Below are 23553 nucleotides of genomic sequence, written 5' to 3'. Positions count from 1 at the left end.
ATCAATGCATGTGCGTTCCTGTTATTTATTATAAAACCTCTGTTGTTTTTTATTAATGCTTTTCATCACTCACTCTTGTATCTGTGTATTTATACAGTTGACATACAAACTCTATTTTTAATCCCACTACCAACAGTTTTTCTGGTAAACAGTTAAATCTCTGCTTATAAATCACCTTCAGCCTGACCGACAGCTGCATCTCCTTTCTGATTCATGCTCTTCTTCCTCCTGTTCTTCTTCCTGTCGCTCATGGGAGAAGCCTGGCCGGGGTCTTTTCCAGAGAAAGGGCTGGCGGCCCCTTCAAGGGCATCTGTCGTGGTGCAAAAATAATGAATCATAAACGTATGACGAGCCAACTGGTGGTTAATGACTTGAAGGTTTTTTCTATTTCACGCGTACGTACCGACGCTTTGTGCTTTGGTGGACAGTGAGGAGGGGCAGCGTTGGAGGCCTCTGTCTCCTCCTTGAGGCGACAGACCTCCAGACCGGTCGTCAGCCACAGAGAGCGTGGCCGGACACAACTGAGGAACTGACAGCAAGAGAGGAAGTAAAAGGTTTATTTATAGTGTTTCATATTTATATGATGTGCAAGAGTGAAATCCTCTGTTTGATATTTCAAATGCAACATTTACTTAACTAGTGATGCAACAATTATCACTACTAGAACTAGAAAACGTTATTTTTAAAGACACACTGCAAACTAGACACACTGATAACTAAAAAACAAAGTAACACCTCTCTCCTGCCAGATTTAACGCTGTACTACACATTTAAATCTCAGTCATAAGGGAGGAAAGTCTTTTTATGTTTAATGAACTGAAGGTTTTTATTATGCAAGATTTGAGGGGGTGCCGTCATCCCCTCAGCGACCCTTCCTCCCGCCTCCACGGAAATTTGCAATTTCTATAATGAAATAATGATTTAAGTCTTTTTGCAGGCTCATTGCACAACTGAAATATCGTCGTGTAAAAAATATAAAACGGTAGGTCTCCTTCGACAACATGCATATAAATACATATCGGCATGTTTAATGAAGGCATTTTGATTTTTGCACAAATCCTCCAGTGTGCCTTGGATTATTTTTGAGGTCTTGCATGTAAATTTTTTTTTATCGAGTCTATATTTCACTCATGCATTACCTCGTACTCGTCATAAGATTGACTTTCCTGCTTCCAAGTTCTTAACTGTGAGAATTTTCTGCTTTTGTAATCTGAATATTTTTCAGGTTTGGACAGCTGATCGTACAAAACGAGCAATTTGAAGATGTCTCCTGAACCTACAAACATCGTGACAGACATTTTTCACTTCTTCCTGATGCTGTAATGACAAACAATGACTCAATTAATGAGGGAAATAATCTGCAGATTAATCGATTATGACGATGAATGTTAGTTGCAGCCCTCGTCTCCATTTTCTCCTCCTCTCCGTGTACAGGTGGCTCTTTGGAGAGATCACACTCAATAATGGGATACACCATTTCTCACAGTAGAGCTGAGTTAAGAGCTTTCTGCACGATTTTAAACCAAACAAAGCGGGAAAAGGAGCATTAAAATGAATCTCTCTGCCCTCACACCCTCAGTATCAGTACTCTGTGTACATGTACACCTGAAGAAGAAGTACCTGTACTGGTGTTATCAGCTGCCGTCGGCTCCTTACTCAGCCCGTTAACTCCAGGTGCAGGGACGGGGGGGACAGGCGAGGGGCCCGCAGGAGCCACGGCTCTCGGAGGACGTTTCCCGGGAACTTTAACCGTCACACGCAGCAGGTCGATTTCCTTCCCGTGTGCATTCTGCGTGTAGTCCTGAAAACCGACAAAATGACACGTCCTCTTACAAATGATACATTTAATTCTTGCTGCTACAACATGATATGGTTTTATGTATGTATGGTTGTTTGATTTTGGGGTAAACTGTCCCTTTAAAGTCTGCTCTAAAGCTTTATTCCTCTTCCTTTTCACTGGTGCAGAAAACTAAATTACTGCAGAAATGTTGAATCACTCAATCAATTGTAAGCACAAGTTTCGAAGCAATTACAGTTCTGCTGAAGACAAACGTGGCCTGAAAAACTGCAGCTGAATCTGTAAAGCTGCAGATATTCTCTCCTCTGGCCGAGTGCTGAATGTTCCCTGTGTTTTACTGCCGTATTGATCTGCCTGCTGGTGTTCTCTTACACTGGAGCTGGAGTGGTAAGACAGCGTGCCGTTGTTGGACAGGGTGACGTATTTCTTCTTCCACTCCTTATTCAGAGAGCTCCCGCTTCTCTTCCACAGGATGCTCTGTCGAAAAAACAACCAAGGTCACTGAAACTCGCAAGAAACAAAGCGAATTTGACTAAATTTAGAGTCGACACAACAGAGACGAGATCTTCAAAGTCCGACGGCAGTAGCTGATAGCGCGGTATTAATAGATCGGCTGGTTGAAAGCGATGAAACAAAGGATTGTTTTGTGCTGCTTATGTAAGATGAAATAAATAGACGAGTGCATTTTTGTTCCCACCTTTGCTGCTGAAGTGGGAAGTGGTACAAACTGTTGTGCTTTAAGCATGTAGCATGTTTATTTCTTGAACTGCAACCCAATTGGCAGAGTGATTGGTAATGTACGCTTCTGCAAACCACAGATATGGTGAAACTTTACATCTTTTTATGTCACAACTTGCTTCGGTTTAGGCACAAAAACCACTCTCTCAGGGTTAGAAGAAGACGACATGTTCTCACGTCCAACACATCAAATCCGGCAGCTTGGTCAGCTTCAAAATATGAAGCTCTACCTACACCTGTAGTGTCAGTTTTGGACGTGAAGGTCTCAGCAGTCAGGTTAGCAATAATACATATGCAATGTCCTGTTAGACGTGCAAAATAAAGCTCGTTCATGAACAGTTTCTACGATTTGGTTAGGTTTAGGCGCAAAAACGACTGAGTTGGGTTTAGGAAAAGATCAAACTTTGGGTTCAAATATCAGAACTCTGACGTTACTCACACGATATTAAAAAATTAAATGTCGACATCGTGTAAATAATGCACATATGATAATATCCAGTGAGGAACCCAGTGAAGATTTTTAGCCTTTTGCATCTTGTTTATGAATTCATCTTGTTGCTTTTTCCCCAGTAATTGTGTGTAATTCTCGTATTTTGAGGGTAATTTATTTGCCAAATTAGAGACAAAACAAGCAGTTAACACAAAGTTAAAGATGCCGACACTTTTCGCTCATATTTCTACAGATATCGCAAAAATATGATGATCATGACTATTTTTTTGACTATGATAATCGTGAAGTGAAGATCTGATATCGTGACAGCCCTGCTACATCATGTAACACTCATGTAACTTGAATTAAATCATTAACGCGTAACATGAATCATTCTTGACTCTTGGCCACAAACAGGATGTGAACTCTGGTCTTTGGGAGGAAAGTCCAGTGTAATCAATCCAAGTGAGGAAGTGAGGGCCACTGACCAGGCCGCTTGTAGTCAGTAGCTTGGCAACCTTCTCGCCTTAATGCAACTCCAACTTGTAGAAATGTAATTATGGTACGTAGCCTATGACACGGACGTATCAGTGGTTTGCAGACTTTTTTAACTGCCAACATTTTATCCTGGCGCCTGCACTGATCACCGTTTGAAATGTAATCCAAACCTGTTTGATGGGAACTCCCCGCGTGCTGCTCGAGTCTCCTTTCCCGTCACCAGCCTTCTTATCTGGGTCCCGGTTCTGAAACAAATCCAACAGCAGTGAAAGTGTTTTAAAAAGAGCAGCAGGTTTGAGCGTGAGGGAGTCGGAGATGGAAAGCTGAATTGATGGAAATGACAGTGAGAGATGACAGGAAACTGAAAGGTGTGAGACATCGACTGACCTTGAAGAGGGAGGGTCGTCTGGGGATGTTCTTCAGCGAACGAGAGTTGACGCTGCCAACCCCCTCTCCCTGTGCAACCCGCAGATCTCTGTGACCCACCACGGGGGTGGAGGGGAGGGAGTAGGTGTAGCCGCTACTCGGGCCATTACTGGCCTGAGAGGAGGAGCGAGGCGGGGGAGGACAGCGGGGTCGGGAGGTCGGGAGGCAGGAGGGGGAGATGGGAATGGAGATGGAGAGAGTGAGAATGGGCTGAAAGATGAAACAGATCTACAAAAAGTGGGTGATGATCGACAGCATGAATTTTTCAGTCGTCGATCATCGCCAACGCGGGGGAATGTGATACTCGTGGAGCTGAGATGGATGTAGAGGAAGTGATGAACGGTCTTGGAGATGGCGTTGAAAATTACATTTCAGTTTGATAGATGATTTGAACTTTATAATGCATGTAACTCTTCCTCAGATGAAAGCTTAACCAACCAAGAGAGAGCTCCACATTCTCACCTCGACTCTGAAACCTCAGTCACTCTCTCAAAACATATCGCTCTTGTCCATGTTATACCTTTATGAAGAGGCAGTTTTGTGTCTTTTATCCATCAATTTCTGAGATATACAGAAAAAGCGGACTGTTTTGGCGACGGGAGAGCATCGTGATCCTCTGTGTAGGTGGGCAGGAAAATAAAAAACGCTCTGCCAAAGTCAAATCCTACTTTAATTGTGAAGAAAACACCGGCATGGCAACAGCAGAGCACGTTCATCTGTGTCCTATTTTTATCATGTCTTACATAATATCAGTCTAGACTGGAGGAAGATTGTGTCTAACCAAACAGAGGAACAATAACAACAACTAACAAACAAGTTTCACACCTGAGTGTTTGAGTATTGAGCACTCAACCGACAACTGATGGCTGCTGATGAATACCAATTTATGCTCGACTTCACAAAACTGAAACATTTTTGTTTTTTGTGCTTCTGTCAGGGCGTTAGAAACATTCGTACGTGTGAATCAGCGCAACACAGTGCTGCTAAAAAGCACAAAAGAAGTCTGTAATGAGAGACGAGGGACGGGAAGATATGTCATATTTGTAATAATCGTCTAATAGAGAGTGCTGAGATTAGGGAACATTTGTAAACGTAGTGTACTTAGTTACATTCCACCTCTGTATACTATGTAATAGTGATGTAATATATAAAGTCAGAGCTGAATTTTTGTTTTGGTTTGGTGGATGTGTTATCAGATGTTTTGTTTTGATATATAACTTGTGGTCTGATGTCACAGTCTCGGTTTTTATTTCCTGTTTCATTTAGTAGTTTTATCCTCTCGCCACTGTCTACTTCCTGCTCTCTGGTGCTCCTGCGCTCCTCACCGCCCTGATTTCCCCCCCAACACCTGTCTCACATCAGCCTCGTCAGCACTGCCCTGTTCCCAGCATCCCTCCACCTGCACCTCATCCCCTCGTTAGATTAGTTTGTGTTTAAGCCGGTGTTGTTCCTGAACTCTTTGTTGTTTCGTCTGTTTTGGTCCACTGTGCTCCTCATTTGTACCTCGTGGTTTTCTGGTTTGTCCTCAGTTTTGTACTTCTGTTTTTTACTTGGACTTTTCTTTGTTTGCTTCTTGTATTTTGGTTTTTGGGACTCTGCATTTTGGATTTCATTTGGACGCTTTTTGTTTTCAACCTGTCTGCTTCTGTGTGTCTGCATTTTGGTCACAACACATAAATAAAAAGTACTGAACTACAGCTGTGAGGATGCGTTTACCTGGCTGGGGAACGATGCTGATCCAGGTGTGGAGCCTCCGGAGTGACTGGGAGAGTTAGGAAGAGACTTGCAGGCCTGCAGCGCCGCCTGCTTCTTCTGAACTACAATCTTCTGAGCAGCTGGGGAAAAAAAACAAAACACACAGAGGCCATTAAACTGGTTCAATCAACTGTCAGCAATAATCAGTGACTAAATAATAGTGATTCATCATGTTGAGTCAAACAATGCAGATCAAATTGTGATAAAAACTCACCCTCTGCAAACACGCGGTCGACGTTGAACCCGTAGGTGGCGCAGGTCTCGTAAAACAGCGAGTGACGCACATCGATGCACAGCTGCCTGGCTCTCTGATCCTCAATCACCCGAGGGTTTGTGCTACTGATTTTATCTGAAATGAAAACAACAAGATCAGTGAAAAAGAAACCTGAACACAGCAACGCAAAGAGTTTATACACTACTGACTTTTAGTTTGGTTCAAGGAGCTTCGTACATTTATTCTCGGCTGATTATTCTCTTGATCTTTTATTGTTTAGTCTTCCCAGAATATTCAGTTTACTATCATACGACAAAGAAAGCAGCACAACTTCATATCTGAGAAGCAGAATGTGCTCGACGAATGACCGACTAATGAATCATCTATCAAAATCTTCTCATAATCAACTGATCAATGAATCGCCCGACCATTTCAGCTCCATTTGTTTCATTAACAGGAGACAATTTACAAGAATGTCTGAGGTGATTTCCTTCGGGTCGAATATACTCCGCATTTATTACACTTCTGATCCCTCACTCTCGAGGCGGCGTGCCACTTTTAGTTGATTAGTTTGTTAAATCTGCTGCGAGTATGAATCAGCAATGGTTCAGCGAGAGCCACTTCTCTGTCCTATCAAATTAATTTGAGAATGTAATATTGTGGCAGAAATTCAGTATACGGAGTAATTAATGTTGCAGGCAAATTTCTCGGAGATTATTAAATATGATTTATTTTTCATTTTGGAGAGCCCTTCAGAGTTTTCTGTAAACAATGTTCAGAGTACGACTGAAAAGTTGTTGATTGAACTTAATATCTTCAGTAAATTCCACTTATTTTCTCAGTTAAAGAACTTAAAGGGTCACTCCACCATTTTTACACATTAAAGTGTGTTAACAGGTCTTGAGGAGTACTCCTGCATATGTGGGAATAAAAGTAGTATAAAGTCTGTTTTGGCTCCAGAGGAAGCTGCATGCAATCTGATAAACTTCCTCCAGTGATGTCACTCTGTGGCTCAGTTGCATCATGGGTAATGTAGGCACCGGGTTTTGAAAAGGGAAGAAGAATGTGTGGAATAAAAAAGATGACCTCTCCGGTTCTGCTGTGTCAAATTCGATCATTTGTTTTTTTAAACCGTCCAGAATGAGAATAGAAAAGTACAGCGCTTCTTTAAAACCTTGTTGCCTCCATTACCCACAATGCAACTTGTGTGACATCACTGGAGGTAATTTATCAGATTGCGTGCAGCTTCCTCTGGAGCACAAAAGGTGTTATACTACTTTTTTCAGGTTTTACAGGGTACTGATTCAACATGGCGTCACTCTGACTGTTAACCAGTTGAGAACGGTTTATTCCCAGTATGAGTGAATCTATGCGACTGTGTCTCATGAGCTGACCTTGGGTGCCGACCACTATGACTGGGATGTCCGTGCGGTATTCACTCAGCTGCCTGTAGAGCTGGTAGAGCTCCTGGAAGCTGGCCTCGTTCTCCAGACTGAAGACCAGGATCACTGCGTCAACCCAGCTGCTGAACTGCAGGAGGAAGGAGGATGATGGATGATGAAGTCTGCAGGTTTGCATACTAACTACTGTCTCTCTCTCTCTCTCTCTCTCTCTCTCTCTCTCTCTCTGTCACACACCCACAAACACAAATAAGCACCTGTGCATCGGGCGGTCCAGCTTCCTCTCGGATCAGTAACAAATGACTCTGTCCGTCCACCAGCACTTCCTTTTTATACCTGCCACCTGACAAGGACAATGACAATGACAGACAAGTTATTTAGCAGCCGGTGGCAGCGTGACAGACGGAGGATGAAGCCACATCACACAGCAGGCAGCAGGAAATATGCTCAGACGCCTCTGCAGTTTAAAAAAAGAGACTCAGCAGCAAGAAGCCAAAAATATTTTTCGAAATGATTTGTTATTTAAAAACCAAGAGCAATGTTTGACCAGCATTAAACTCAATTAAACTCAACTAAAAAGATGCGCTCTCTGTTTCTTACCATCCGGCTTCTCAAGTGCAACATAACTGCCTGTGATGTATTTGTTCACCAGCGCTGACTTGCCACTTTTTAGACTTCCCAGAATGCCCTGAGAGATGAAAGAAGGAAATACAACACCATGAGGTCAATTGAGGGTGAGCATGAACACACGACTACAGTATATAATATATCGGATAACTCTCAGACTGCATTACAACACATTAAACACGGTCTTTTAGTTCCTCCATCGAAAGTGCTTTTGTTCCCTGTAGTTTAAAGAAGAAAACTACACTGAAATACACTTCTGTCTCACCAGTCTGAGCTCTGGGATGGATCTGCTCAGGGTCCACTCCTGGCTGTTGGCAATATTTACTAGAGAGAAACAGAGACAGAGACAAACAGTCAGCGAGGCAGAGACACAGAGAGACATTCATCAATTTCATCATGTGCAGTAAAAAGGGCAGCCATCATAACGGCTTTGTGGGAGAGCCATAAATCACGCCGCTGCTACGTGACCGCTCGCCATAAGAACACGTGCGGCCTCGCAGGTCGTCCTAATGAACACAACCTTTAAGTCGCAACAGGAGATCCAACAAGGTGGATCTCGTTATCCACTTTGCTCCCTTTGTGCCGTAAATGACGGACAGCTGTGTGGCGTTAATATGGCCTCAGTTCAGCCGCCGTTCAAAGAGTGAACGGTAAATGGACTTGCTGCAGTCTACTGACTGCTCAAAGCTCGGGGTCCAGTTTCCTGGCCTGCGGCTGAGCGAGCTGGGGATTTGAACCAGCGACCTTCCGATTACTGGATGACCCGGCTCTTCCTTCTGAGCCGCCTCAAAGAGCCTTTTCTCCAAACTTAAATCAATGAGAGAACTAACTATTTATGGATTAATTCATTAAACTTTGATGAAAGTCCTCCTCCTTCCAGTTTCCCTCACCTTATTTCAGAATAAAAGCACGGCGAGAGACAAATGATTCTTTAAACTTCTCCATCAATCACACATATGATGTTTGTTAATTTAAAAGATCATCATCATTTTGCAGAGTCTGTTGTAAAGATAGTAAAACAGTATTTAGCTTGTGTAAAACCACTCAGTGAGTCTAACCTGACCTTAGCTTTTTACTTCAAGAGATTGAATTCACGTTTTGAAAATCACAAAAGTGGAGTTCATCTGTGAAGATTATCTTGCTGAGTATCATAAACTTGTTTTTGTCACAGTTTATTTTCCAGTGAATCCAATTAAAAAAATATTATTGGCTTTTTGTCGAGGGAACCGGGGCGATGCCAACTTCCAGGTGGGCCTGCAAATTTGTCCCTGCAGTAGTCCACCTGAAGGGGAGGGAGTTTATAGTCTAGCATCGCAGTTTATGATAGAAAACAGAGGAAAATGCAAATCAGCACATTGCAGGAACTAGAACTGTCATTTATGCTTGAAAAAGTGACTAAAAGGTTTAACGATAGCAAATGATTATCAAAATACAACCCTGAAAAATAGTTGTGATGGATTTGATGCCTGAAACACACTAAGAAGAACCACAGCGTCACAACTTTCATGAAATCAGCGTTGTAATCCGTCATTTTTCTTCCAGTTAACTGATCATTTAATCCTTTCAGCTGTAAAATCAACTGAGACATGTTTTGCTGTGCGGTGTGTGTGTGTGTGTGTGCTGGAGAAACCACATGCACATACAGTACAGTGGGTATAGAGGGGTTCGGTTGCACGCAGCTGTGTCCGTGTCCCTACTGGGCAGAAGAGGTGATGTGCCCCCAATGTGATGTGACGCTCACACCCAAACACCCAGCTGCAGCTTCAGAGGGACCAGAATAGAGACGGAGAGAGAGCCTGAGGAGAAACTAAAACTGATCCAGAGACAGAAAAAACAACCACTCAGCGGCCAGTTTATTAGGAACACCAACAGTGGCTCAAACTAATGCAGGCTCATAACAGTCCTGCACTATTTTTAGTTTCAGAGAGGTGTTGATTCAACTGTATGAACATTTTGCAGGCTGCAGTTTGTCGTGTCGCTCAAGTGTACATCTTCACGGCGCTGTTGTGTTAGACTGCATTGGTTTTAGCAGGATGCACCGAGGAAACTTGTAACTGAGTTTATATCGATGAGTCTACAGCAGCTCTCTGAGGCTGCACTGAGGCACAGTGGTGCTTTGAGCCGAATGCTAACATCAGGAAGCTAACATGCTCACAGTGACTGTGTCAAACGTGCTGATGTTTAGAGGGCTTAATATTCCCCGTGCTCACCATTCGTTTAGTGTGTCAACATGCATAATAATTTCACATTCACACTAAACATGACAGCTGAGGCTGATGGGAATAGTGTTAGTTTTGAAGGAGGAGGAGTAAAAGGATTGAACAAATTAAAATTTTGTGCACATGAGAGATGTTTTCCTGCCAGAAAGCCAGACAGGCTATTGAAAAGTGTGGTTAATGTTGTGAAAGGGTCCATTTTAACCTAAAACATGATCTTTTCCTGAACCTAACCGAGTAGGGTTGTTGCCAAAATCTAACCAAACTGCAACTAAAAGCTTAAAAACACGGCGCTGTAGGCGGGATAAAATGCTGTCCACAGACATGTTCACATTCGTATATGTCATAGGCTATGTACCATATTGACATTTCTACAAAATGAATAAACCTAACCAGGTGGTGTTGTGCCTAAACTTGAGTGCAAACACAAGATTAAATTGAAAATTTAACCTAAAGAAATGTGACGTTTCAACATATCCGTAGTTTGAAGAAACATACATTTATTCAGGGGCTTCTGTTGCATGATGAGTCAACTAAGTCTAAAAATAATATGTCTGCATATAGGACACAGCCCCCAGTCTGCTGTATATGACTCATTCATCCACCATGACCTCCTCCCTACATACACTTTTCATACAAGAGCGTCATGGCAGGTATTTTTCACCGTGAAGGTCTCTCTGGTGGAAAATCCACAAGTCTCTTCTTGCATTACAATAAAAAAAGTCACGAGATGATTTAAGTCATTAAAGTTCACCCAGAAATTAAAATTCAGTCATTATCTTCTCACCTCCACGCTGATGGAAAGTCAGGTGAGGTTTTTATAGTCCACAAAACATTTCTGGAGCTTCACGGCAGAACAGCGTCGCAGCATTCTCCTAAAAAAAACTGAAGCTGTAGCTCGAGAACAGAACAAAAAAATGTATGTCACCGTACAGCTCGTCCAGCGTAATTCAATTCTCCAGACGCCCTGAGATCCCAAATTGATTTGAAAAGACGTTATTTACATCCTTTTTTAAGCCCTGCAGTTGCTTCTACACTGATATTGTGTTTTAAAACAAGTCCTCATCTTCTTCAGCTGTTGAATGTCTGCACAAAAAAAAGTGTATGCCAGTCCATCAGGCAGGTGTTGAAATATTTCACCGGATTAGTGAGAATTTGCTCAGAGGATCACCACAGACAGAACCGTTTGGATCATGTCCCCCTCACAGGACACAATAAACTGATTCAGAGACAGAATAAACACAAATTAAAAGATACACAAGGACCAAAGGGATGAAAAAGAGGAAGACAACAGAGGAGACCGGGAGGTTGCTGGCAGACCGTGCTGACAGATATAGTGCCTCTTCTGGGTGTGAATGTGTGATGTGTCCTTCAAAGACAGACGATGATTAAACTCGAGCCTGCTCCTAAATCTACGGAGCGTCCGGGCCAACGCGGCACAGATGCAGCCGGCGATGATGATGAGAAAAAAAAAAGGGGGCTTACATACGAGCCACCGCTGCAGGCAGCTCCCAGGGTAAAAAGGGCAACTCCTACAGTACCACACAAACAAACGCACAACCACAGACACTTTGCCTATCTTTGTCTGACTCAAAGCTCTCTTTATGGCCCGCTCCTGTTGCCAAAAGTGATCAGACAGTGTGATCCTTCTGCTGCTTCGACACACAGATTTCGACAGAAAGCCAATTATGCACACTCCTCGCCCAGAGCCAACCATGTGAGATGCACGACGACCCCCGTGCGTAGCCTGTAGCTCGCATGCAAAACCGCCAAATTTTCTAACTTTCATTCGGCTTTCTTGGATTTTTTTTTTTTTTTTGTCAGAATCCTCTCGGCCTCACACACACACACACACACACACACGCACACACACACACACACACACACCTCCTCCACCCATCTCTTTCATCAGACTGCTGCCTCTGTAGCAGCAGCAGCAGAAGCAGCAGTCCTGCCGGTTGCCATGGCAACACTTCCTCCTGCCCCTGAGTGTGTGTGTGTGTGTGTGTGTGTGTCAATGTGTGTGTGTGTGTCTGTATGTGTGTGTATAGGGCTAGTCTCACTACTTGAGTGAATCCACAGTGTGCATGTGTAACAGTGTGAATACACAATGAGTGAATGAATACATAAAACACTCACTCACTCACACACACACACACACACACACTCTCACACACACACACACACACACACTCACACAGACTCACACACACTGGCTCACTCCCGCTGGCTGACACTCGCTCTTTCTCTTTGAGCAAACATGTTTGTGAAAGAGATGCACTGTGAGGCGTAGAGGGGGAAAAAGCAGCGATGGCAACTCACAACCAAACGATCCTAAATCTAAAAAAAAACATGTCACACGATTGAGTTTTAACATGAAGGAATTTATATCAAACGCTTAACAGAGACAAAGACAAGAGTGTGAAGGGATGAGGGGGGGAGAAAAAAAAGCGTCATATAGTGGCAGAACATGTAGTGGGTGGACTATCAAAGACCGGATTAGAAATGTTCTCGATTGGCTGTGGATCCGCACTTCCCGTCTTTGACGTGGGTGAACAAATATCGCCTCATGTCTTTCCCTCTTTTTTCCAGCCGCTTCAAATAAAGCCGAGGCAAAAACCAACTGGAGCGGCACATGTGTGTTCGCGCCAGCCAGCTCCTCTCTCCCCCTTCGGCTTCATTATGAGATTTAAACCCATGCTGGGAATGCTGCTTAAGTGTGTATGCATGTGTGTGTGAGTGCAGAGATTACCCCTCCAGCGGTGTGAAATCTGCCCGCTGCTCTGAGGGGAATTAGATTAAGACTGTCCAAGACGTTTCTATTGTCGGTTCTCACATCAAAGAACTTCGTCTGTCATCAATTTGTAGTCGCACATGGCTGCGGGAAAATGTCCCCCGGCACGTGACAGCACAACAGCCTGTAAATGTATCCTGTGTGTGGCTCTATGAAAAGATCAACCCCACCCAACCCCACCCACGCTCACTTTAAATGGATGCCTGAGCACAGATGAAAGGGTTACACTCTGATAATTGTTTTGGCAGTGAAGTGAACGCAGGAGAGTCTGTGATAACAGCTTGTTGTGATGGATGTAGACGAGCGCCGGAGAGCCGACGGTGATGTTATGTGTGTGTTTGTGACCTCCTACCTTCCTCCTCGCTGGAGTCTCTCTGGATGTAGACAGGAGGCGCTGTGGAGGATGACCCCGCTGCCCCCGAACTGCTCTTTGTGAAAATGCCACTGATGAACTTCAGCATCTTCCTGTCTTTCGCGGAGCCTCGTTGGCCCTGCTGGCCCTGCTGGGCCTCCCTGGCCAGCCCCAGGTCTTCAGAGAGGCTGTTCAGGTCACTGTTATCCAGCGTGCGGCTTTTACCTTTGCGAGCCGGTTTGGAGGCCTGCGTGGCCGGCGCAGGCAGCGAGGCCGAGCCTGTCTTTAGTCTCTCCTTCCTGGGCATGTCTCTCATCACCGCAGCCATGCTACCTCCCATCTCTAGAGGTATTCCAGCTTGAGCTTCATCCCGCAGGTCCCTCCATCCTTCAGGCCTGCTCGCCTCGGCCCATGAGGCCCTGCAGGGGCCCGGTGAGCGCGTCGGCATGCGGCAGTCCTTGCGGTCCAGGCTCTGTGCCGAGGTCGGGCTGCGCTCCCTGCCATCTCTGGAGTCGCGACCGCGGGGGGTTGCACTGCTGTGAGACTTGAGCAGACTCACAGGACGCTGCCCCACCGGGCGGATGGGGAGGCTGGTCCTGGTTGGGGTTCGACTGGGCTCGATCACCTCTGCCGGTGGTGTTGGGGTCAGCGCTGGTGACGTGCATTGCTTCGCTTCTGGGGTTGAAAGTGTCTTCTCGACTCGAGTTAAATCGATCTCTGCAGACTTTGTCTTCGGAGCTGTCACTCTCTCAGCAGGTACGGGGATCGAGAGGTTGCACGGGGGCTTTTCACTCCCTGTAGTCGGGGCATCAGTGGAGGGTGGTTTATCTTTCCTCGCTCCATCTTTGAGTTCATCAGTTAACTCGCCCTTTTTCAAAATAGCAGCATCCTCAGCCCTTTGTGGTTGTCCTAAATCGACTCCAGCTCCGTTCTCAGTCTGAGCGGGAGCCTCTCTCACCCCGGCCTCTTCTCCCGCCCTTCCTCCCGGCCTGGCCTCCACCTCCTTCCCCTGGGTGCTGTTCTTGGCCTCCCCTCCATTCTCCTCCACAGCCTCTACCTTGACCAGGGTGAGGGAGATGAGGTAGGTGGTGCGTTGCTGCAGGGCGCCGCCTCCGCTCATGTGGTCAGGCTTCAGTAGACACACAGTAGATGAATGAAACCAGACAGAGCGACATGAACAACTGACAGTTTGCCAGCGTGTTGGGATGTGAAAGAATCTGACAGCACGACTGTGACAATAAACTTACACGGAGGGAGATTAAGTTTCTCCTCGGAAGATACGCGAGCAGAGGGGCTGCTGGTTTCATCCATCCCCCAAATCCCTGTTTCTTTGTTTCGGATTTTAATTTCAGTCACGGATTTCTTCTCTGGCTGCAATTTTCATTTTTCTCTGGGACACAGAAAAGAAATCCACTCTTCCTGACAACCTTCAGCACACTGCCAGTGCGGTCCAATCAGCTCTTTTGTTCCTAGAAAACACCCAATTAAAATCTATCCACTGCATCTGTATGCAGCCATTGAGCCAAATGAATCTTCATTATGGTGTCTGATGCCTCATTCCTGATGGTAATTATTTACTTGACCTTAATTTTTATGTGCAGCACCCCCATCTTATACGTTCCATCCTCTTCACAAATCAGAATAACAACTGCCCCGCATCATACGTCATCGAGAATGTGATCAACAGCAGCAATAACCCCTGAAAAGGTAAAAGTCTTTAAAAATTCATCAGTGTCACCCTAAAGCAGTCCAGTCCAGATCATGGGCTCTCAGTGCAAGCCACACATGTGTGTTGACAGCAGCATCCATTCAGAGAGCGCGGCAGCAGGAAGGCAGGCAGCCTCGCGGAGACGCACAGGAAGGAAGGACATTGATGAGGGCTGAAGGGGATCAGGAGGAGAAGCCAGCAGAAGCCCGGGCGGATATCTGGAGATGCATGACCGAGTCAGGGCGCGTCCGGCCATCACGCCCCTCTCGCTGACTCCCTGGCAGCCTGTGTCCTCTGAGCTCATCAGGCGTCGAGCATGACAACACGGCACCGGCACAGAGGAGGCGCTGAGGCGAGTCACTGCTCGAACAGCTCCCCGATAGAGAACACCGCCGCACACAGGTTCAACGAGTCCAATCACACACACACACACATGCATGCATGCATACACACACCCTCGCACATGCACAGCTCTGCTCTCTCACACTCTGCGTTTCTCTCTCCCACAAACACACTGATAGGAATCTCCAGCGTCCCTCCCTCTACATGCCCCTCCTTGTTCCAATAGGCGATCCATACAATGCAGAAGGATCCTGCTTCTCCTCTTTCCCTCCTTTATTTCCTCTCTCTCTCTCTCTGCTTCTCCTGCTGCTCCTCTCAGACTGTGTGCAGGGTCTCTGCTCTTTATTGCTCATCCCTCCCATCCCCATCCACGTCCCCTCCCCTCCATCTTTCTCCCCTGCGTGCCGGAGAGGAGGGAGGGTGGTGGGGGAGGCAGCGGGTAACGGCTGGTGGTAAAGCAGCAGTGCACACACACAAGCTGGACCTGGTAAATGAGGGGAGATCGCAGGAGGAGAGATCAGCGGCAGGGTTAGGAGAGGAGAGGAGAGGAGAGGAGAGGAGAGGAGAGTTGGGAGAAAAAAAAAAAAGATGGATGCATGTTTGTGGTGGGGAAAAGACACTTGGGCAGGTCGTCTGCTCCCCGGCTCATTTATACAGCTGCCAGAACAGTTTCATCAAGATCATCCATCTGTCTTCAGCTGCCTGTGTGTGTGTGTGTGTGTGTGGCTTCGTGTGGCTCCTCCTCAGTAGGAGGCTTGGCTTGTTTGTTGCTAAGGTGTTACAATCTTCCTGGCTCTGGTGGCACAATCATCTCCTCCATGTCCTTCCTCCTCCTCTTCCTCCTCCTCCTCCTCCTCCTCCCTCTTCGGTGCATTCTGTATTGCAATCGCTCCCAGGATCTCTGCATCAAAATGGTGTTTCTCTGTGTGAGCGTCTCATTGTGTGTCTGTGTGTGGTTGCACATGTAAGTGAAAGAGGTTTCCTGTGAGTGTATTGATCTGTAGTCTATTGCCTACTACGGCATGTGTTCATTAGCAGGAGTGGGTAAGCTCTGGGCTCACAGCATGAAGCGAACAACAGCGTGAGAGGATGAGAGCATATCGGACATCGATAGTTGGACCGCAGAATGCAAAAGAATTGAACACTTACATTGTTTTTTCTGCGTGAATAAAACTAAATCATGCAAACACAGACAGCCAGTTCTCCATATGATGACGTATGAGGATGCGTTGATTAAGATGCAATAACAGCATCTACGATTAAAAAATGTTTGTATCAGGAAATGTGAAAATACAGTGTTAGAAATGACACTAACGATTGTTTTCGTTATGGATTAATCGGCTGATGATTTCCTCCTCCTTCCTTCCTCCTTGTTGGGTTGCACTAGATAATGTTGCGTCACCAGCTCCTGGAGGCCGTGTCATCGAATGTTCGACCAACAGACCAAAGATAACGGAACAAATTCTCACCTTTAAGAAGCTGGAACGATAAAAAGTTTGGGGGTTTTTTGCGTCTCAAACGATTAATCGATCAGTGTAGATTAATTTTCTGTAGCTCAAATACTCAACTTGATTATTCGACTCATCTTTTTTCAGGCTGCAACTATCAATTACTTTGCTTGATTAATCTGCCAATTATTTTCTCAGTTAAGCAATTATTGGTTTGCTCTGGTAAACATTTTCTAGAGGCCATGTCATCAAACCTTTGACCGCCAGTCAAAAACCAAGGAGCAAGAAGCTGAAACCACAAAATGTTTGACTTTTTCTTCTTGAAAATGTAATTTAACCATTAATCGATTAGTGCAGATTAATTTCCTGTTGCTCAAGGGATTGATTAATCGATTAATCATGAATCATGAAATGTTAGATGGTCAAAAACCAAAAGATGTTCAATTTATTTTGATGTAAGAAAAAGAAAAGCAGCAAATTTTGGTTTCTGAACCAAAATGTTTGGCTTCTTTTCTTGAAAATGTTTTCAAACGATTAATCGATTCATTTTCTGTTGCTCAACTAATCAACTTGATTAATCAACTGATCATTTTAAGGGCTGCAACAATTATTTCCATGACTTCCTCGGCTGTGACATCGAATGTAACGATCAAAGATAATGAGTTTATTATAATGGAAGAAAAAGAAAAGCAGCAAACTCTCACATTTAGAAGTTTCAAACATCAACAATTAATCGATAGTTGCAGATTCATTTTCTGTCTCTCAGCTAATTGATAAATCGACTAATCGTTTCTAGGGCTTCAACTCACAGTCAGTTTAATGCTTGATTAATCTGCTGATTACTTTCTGGTTTAATCAATTACTGGTTGAGGAAACATCGCATCGCAATTTCCCAGAGGTCGTGTCATCACATACTGCTGCAGGTTCTCATTATAAAGATGCTGAAATTATAAAATTATGTTATTTTTTTGTCTTGAAAATGCACTTTAATGATTAATTGATAGTTATAGATTCATTTTTCTGTCGCTCAACTAATTGATTAATAGGCTAATATTTCTATGAGCTGCGACTAAAGATTCTTTTCCTACAATTAAAGATGAGCTGGATTAAGATACAGTAACTCATCTATAATTAAATCGCTGTTACAAATACAATGCTAAGGATTATTTTAATATTATGTATTTTTTATCCTTTAGCAAAAAATGGCAAAAAATATCTAAAAATGCTCGTCACAATTTCCACAGAGCCCAAAGCGACACGTCAAAATTGCTTCTTTTGTCTAACCAACAGTCCAAAACACAAAGACTCCTCATTTACTGACACAAATGACAAAGACAGGCAGCAAAACCTTCACACTTAAGAAGCTGGAACCAGGAAAAGTTTGACATTTTTGCCTGAAAAATCACTCAAACAATTACTCGATTGCTCGATCACCTAATCGAGTAATCCGGTAATCGCTGCAATTTTCAGGCAAAAGCAAATAAAGAGGAAATGCTGCAATTATGCCTGCGTGACGACAATAAACACTGCAGCAAAAACCATTAAATGTCCATCTCTTGCATTATTACTGGGTGTAATTTCATCTTAATTACTCTCTGATTAAAAAAAAAATGCCCTTGATGTGAAATCAGAGGATGCCTTTCCCCACAGTGCAGCACTCTCAGCCTCCCACCATCATCTCATAACACACGATCTGACTGTCCACCTGCTCGGCCCGCTCCCCCTCCCATCCACAGTCAGTGAGAGGGCAATAACTACTCTCACTGAATACAAAAGACCTCTGACAGCCGCCTTTGGCTCAAGGGTAAAAAAACGCACGACCTGAGAGCAAACGGCGACCGCAGCCCCCCGACACACAGAGGAAGAGTCATAAATTTAAAAAAAAAAAAAAGGCTCAGAGAGGAAGAGCTGAGCTGCTGTTTAAAAAACCCAAACAGTGACGTTATACATGTGTAAAAAATCCATTTTTAACAAGCGTGAGGACACGACGCGCCTGTGTGAGCGTGAGAGTGCACGTCAGGTTGCTGCAGTTTGAAAGTGCTGCACGGTGAATCTAATTATTTTGAAATAGACACCCACATAAAAACCAAGAAAATCAGGTTGTCTTCACTTTTCACAGCAAAACACACACTCCCCTCTCTTTCTCTCTGTGTGTGTGGAGAGACTCACATGCATACAGACAAAGCTGCAACACACACACACACACACACAACCACCCACACACATTGACACCCATGGGTGGGCGCTGTCAGATGGACACTGGCCAAGGGCAGTGGTCATGCTGGGTGATTTTTCATTTCTCCTTCACTGTGAGCCGTCCTCTCTGTTTCCCCCCTTTCAATCTCTCACTCTGCTGCCATGCTGCAGTGAACACCACACCAGTCAGATTCACATTTAAATGTCTTCATTTAGCTCCACCTCACCCTTTTCCTCTCCCTCTCCCTCTCCCTCTCCATCTTTCTTTTTTTTTTCTCCCCCTCCCATCCTTTCCTTGGCACACAGCATCAGTCGTCGACCACATCCCACTCGTTTATTAAGTCCAAAAAGAGAGGTGGCTCTGTTTTTAGCACCAGTGAACTCCACGCTCACAGATCCAGGCCCCGCGGAGGCTTCGCTGCCTTTGATCCTCACTACAGAAGCCTAATTATACAAAAAAAAGAGAGAAAACTGAATCTTTTTTACACATTGGGGATGCCTCTCTGAGCATTTCATGGTCCGCCAGATCCTAAAAAGACCTCAAAGCATCACCAGAGGACCATCAGGGAGCTGATCGACCTTCAGTTCACAGACAGTGAAGTAAACAGTAACGAGATAATGAATAAACACATTAAATCAAAAGGTAAACTGGTTAATTCGTGAAGCTTCTTCCTCCCAGTCTGACCTCAAAGTATATTTACTTTAAGGGTAACTCTGTCTGACATGACCAACTATAACACAAATATTGAGAATATTGTCGTATATGTTGTCTGATGTCACCTTTTTTAAGAGATTACATGCAGAGAAAGATGCTTGAGTTAATTTATTATGATTTAATTCCCAGTGAAGTTCATTGTTCCAGTGCACTGATGTCACATTTGGGGGATTACTACAAAAACCCAAACCCAGCTGCCATCACTGCTGAGTGAATAACAATAAAACTGATAATAACAACACTACACTAAAGCTACAATAAAAGTAATCTGCCACACCGTGTTTCTGTGGAGCAGACTGTGTTAATCTGTTGCATCTAATCTGTTCCTCAGTTGTGAGCAATCCTCAGCAGATCTCGACCTTTTCAGACTGTTAAAACGAAGCCACTAGGTCGACTTGTGACGTCACATCACAGGTGACGTCTTCGAAGGGAAACTCCACCAGTTTTACACATTAAAGTGTTGACAGGTTCTTGGGAAGTGCTACAGATGATGTGAGAAAGTAGTATAAAGCCTCCAGAGGAAGCTGCACGTAGTAACTAATACTCTGAGTAGTTGGACCACAATGCAACTTAGCCACTGAGTGACATCACCGGGGGCAGATTATCAGATTACATGTGATTTCCTCTGGAGCCACAAAGTGTAAACACACTTTAATGTGTAAGATCTGTAACTTTACAGTACAGTCTACAGTCTGATGTTTCTGTTGTGCCTACTGTGTTGTTTTGCATCTTTCAAACACTTTATAATAACCATCATTAAGCAACATTATGTAGAAATGTGCATTTTGTGTGATTTGGCGCCCCCCCCACAGTTTTTGAGTGCAACACCACCGTCTCAAATACAAACTCCAGGTCTGTAACAATGTGCAGATGTGTGACAGAGACACCATTCGCCCTCACAAGACACTGTAACATCAACGTGGTTTTCTGGCGACTTTCCTGGAAAATATCTCAAGCGGCTCACAGTTAGTGACGCCTTCGCCCAGCAGTGGTCGGTCGGCCAGAGAGAGAGAGGGCGGTTCACACGTGACATAACAGTTTTGTTTGTTCTGGTCTCTGTTAGCGTTGCGAGTAAACGGTAAACGTTACTGTTAACGGTCACGGCCGAACAAACGAAGAAAAGACCGATAACAGCGGACGATGAAACTTTAAAAACAGGTGCAAATCGCTTTCGTATGGTGTTGTTACGGAGGCAAAGCTGCCAACTGACAACTGACTGACATCACACAGGGGACACTGGATCTATGGGAAGCAGCGAGGTCCAAAAATACACCTGCAATTGCCGCTTCTAAGTAACAGCAGCAAAAACACAAGTATTCAAAGTAAAAGTCCTGCATGCATTATTTGAACATGATAAGGGAACCAGTCCAGACATGACTTTTGGATGAGTGGTCATTAACCAAAACAATTGTGATTGAATCTTGTTGGATTTTATATTTTTTAATGTAAAATCTTAATCTGAAAAGTAACTCAAGCTGTCAGATAAATACAAGTACAATATTTCTCTATGAAATGTCGTGGAGAAGTATAAAGAGCAAAAACTCATGTAAACTACAAGTACTTCAAACTGTACTTAAGTAGAGTACTTGAGTAAATTACTTCTCATCACTTGTGTGTTGTGTACATACAAGAAAAAACCTTTCAGAACATCGGAGGCTCCTTAATTTATCACTCTGAACGGGACCAGATCATTTTTCTTTCGATGCTTTAAGAACATTTTGCTGGTAAAGTTTGAATTTGGGTTAAAGGATCCGAACACGTCTCCCACCTGCGTACCTCACATGTGCTGTCTCGACACTAAAAGGCTGCAGACGGGAACGAGAAACAGGGCGAGTTTGACAGTAACACATTGTGTCACATTAACGAGAGACGTTGGGAAGTAGAGATATGAGGAAATGATGTAAAACTGATCAGCTTCTCATGTAAAGGCTCTGTTTGTATGAACGGAAGTGGCTTTGAGGGCAGTTGCAGATTGGCAGACAGGAAGTAGGCCGCACAGCAGGTTTCATCCTGCTGCCATGGCGATAGCTGCTGAGGGATGTTGCCATTGGTCGCCCCGTGTCCAGAGGCCGACTGATAAGTAAAATCCACCACATACAAGACGCCAGGAGGTGAATTTTTGCCCCTCGGAGCGAAATGAGAATGAAAATGAACATCGGCAGAGGAAGTCGTCCTCGACAAAAGACACACCGACTGACACAGGAAGCGCGGAGGAAGATATCTATCACCTAGGCGATCATGTTCCCCCACACCCCATGACTAATGCTGACGAAAACACTAAACTTACTGTGAACCAAAGTCTGCATTTACTGTTAACGAGTTTTCCTGTTCATCATATCAAGAAATGCATTAAAGCGTCCTGGAAGTCAGACGATGCACCAAATTCTGATAGTAGTGTAGCCGACAGGTAACGTGCTGCTTTCTTCTCTGAAAACAGCGAACAGGAGTCCATCACAGAGAGCATGAAGAAGGCTGAGCTTACCTTGAATACTGTGGAGGTAAACTTTCAGGCCTGAGCGCAGCTGTTGATCCGCGACTCTTTCAAACTGCTTGGAGAGTCTGTTGATTGCACTCTGGAGAGATTCATGCCTCTTGATCTCTGCTTTTATTGCAGTGGAGTTTGGCGATTTACTGTTGCTGTTCATCCTGACACATGGATCTGTTGTAAACCGAAGCAAAGTGCTCGCTTCAGCCCATTTGAACTCCCGGCTGTTTGTTCCACGAGATGAGTCGAACTTAAGAAACAGAAGCAGCGAGAGAAACAAGCGGTGGCTGATCAGGGTGTCTCTCTCTCTCTCTCTCGCTCTAGACCACAAAAGTCAGCTCACGACAATGTGTGTCTCAGTTTCCTCTGCAGGTTTGAACTGAACAATCCACTTCCTTATTTCAAACTATATTCTTCACTGTAGCAGCTCTGACTGCTGTGGTGGCCACACCGTTGAAAAGGCGTCTGCGGCTGCTGTTTATCTGACGTAACATGATCTTCAGCCACCTGTAAAGACTTAATAATAATAAAAACATTAGAATCTGTAACACTGTGATCACAGTTGATGTTTCTGTCTCATGTAGTCTGTTCCTGACTGTGACATATCCACTGATGTCAGACATACAGAGAGGATTACATGATACCTCTACATTGGACTTAATGCATACAGTATTTGCACTGTCCCCTGATCAGTGACCCATATTTACAGATATCAAAACACATAATACAAAGTGCAAAAAGTGTGGTTAGCACCCAGTAATCTTCCGGGTCCTCTGATAGGCAACACTATTCTTTGATCCTTCGTTAAACTGCCTTTGAATCCGTCCATCACCAAAGCACACAGCACATATTTTGCATCTTGACCCGACCTCATATCTACATTATATCTGCTGAGGCTAACCTTCATTGGCTAGCCCCAATAGCTTGATCTCAATGCCAATCTAATGTTAGCTTAGCCACCAGTCTTACACACAACTTCTTGTAGCAAACACTTTGCTTATCATAAATCACGAGTCTTACAAAGCTGTATTACACAATGTAAGCTATAAATAATCATTTCTGTCTGTAGCATCTCAGCTAACGTCATCTGCTAACAGCATGCTAGCAACAAAGCACACACTTCTTGCAGGGTCTCCAACTTTGGGTAGCCTAACAGATTTTGATGCCATCATGCATTAATAGCTTAAACACGACTGGAGTCGGAGCTCAGGTCAAACATTTAAGGATGTAGTCCGACTAATACTTATGTTTTCACATTATTACACATCCATTGACCCAATAAAGGGCACACAGTTCAAGTCCAGTCTCTGCATACTGACCTTACATACCGAGACCTCTGGTCATATCAATTAATACAAAGCTGGAACATTGTTTACTAACTTTAAAGGGTAAATATTATACAGGAGCCCTT

At 44.3% G+C, this 23553-nt stretch overlaps 1 protein-coding gene across 1 annotated transcript in view; it reads right to left on the bottom strand.

Annotated features, from left to right (window-relative positions):
• The window catches only part of agap2 (ArfGAP with GTPase domain, ankyrin repeat and PH domain 2), a 28772-nt gene extending 6248 nt beyond the window's left edge, over window positions 1-22524 (bottom strand). Inside the window, exons 1-13 of the mRNA XM_073470755.1 lie at window positions 22140-22524; window positions 8152-8210; window positions 7860-7947; window positions 7517-7602; window positions 7254-7389; window positions 5860-5994; window positions 5607-5725; window positions 3852-4004; window positions 3635-3709; window positions 2171-2275; window positions 1621-1801; window positions 404-529; window positions 176-310 (exon numbers count right to left, since the gene is read on the bottom strand). Of these exons, the coding sequence (XP_073326856.1) occupies window positions 176-310; window positions 404-529; window positions 1621-1801; window positions 2171-2275; window positions 3635-3709; window positions 3852-4004; window positions 5607-5725; window positions 5860-5994; window positions 7254-7389; window positions 7517-7602; window positions 7860-7947; window positions 8152-8210; window positions 22140-22302 (1561 nt within the window). The 5' untranslated portion in view covers window positions 22303-22524. The remainder of the gene's footprint in view (window positions 1-175; window positions 311-403; window positions 530-1620; window positions 1802-2170; window positions 2276-3634; window positions 3710-3851; window positions 4005-5606; window positions 5726-5859; window positions 5995-7253; window positions 7390-7516; window positions 7603-7859; window positions 7948-8151; window positions 8211-22139) is intronic.
• Window positions 22525-23553: the final 1029 nt, after the last annotated feature.

Source organism: Pagrus major, chromosome 7, assembly GCF_040436345.1.
Source record: "Pagrus major chromosome 7, Pma_NU_1.0".
Classification (NCBI taxonomy): domain Eukaryota; kingdom Metazoa; phylum Chordata; class Actinopteri; order Spariformes; family Sparidae; genus Pagrus; species Pagrus major.
The sequence above is the reverse complement of the archived record's forward strand: the minus strand, read 5'-3'. Positions and strand labels throughout refer to the sequence as shown.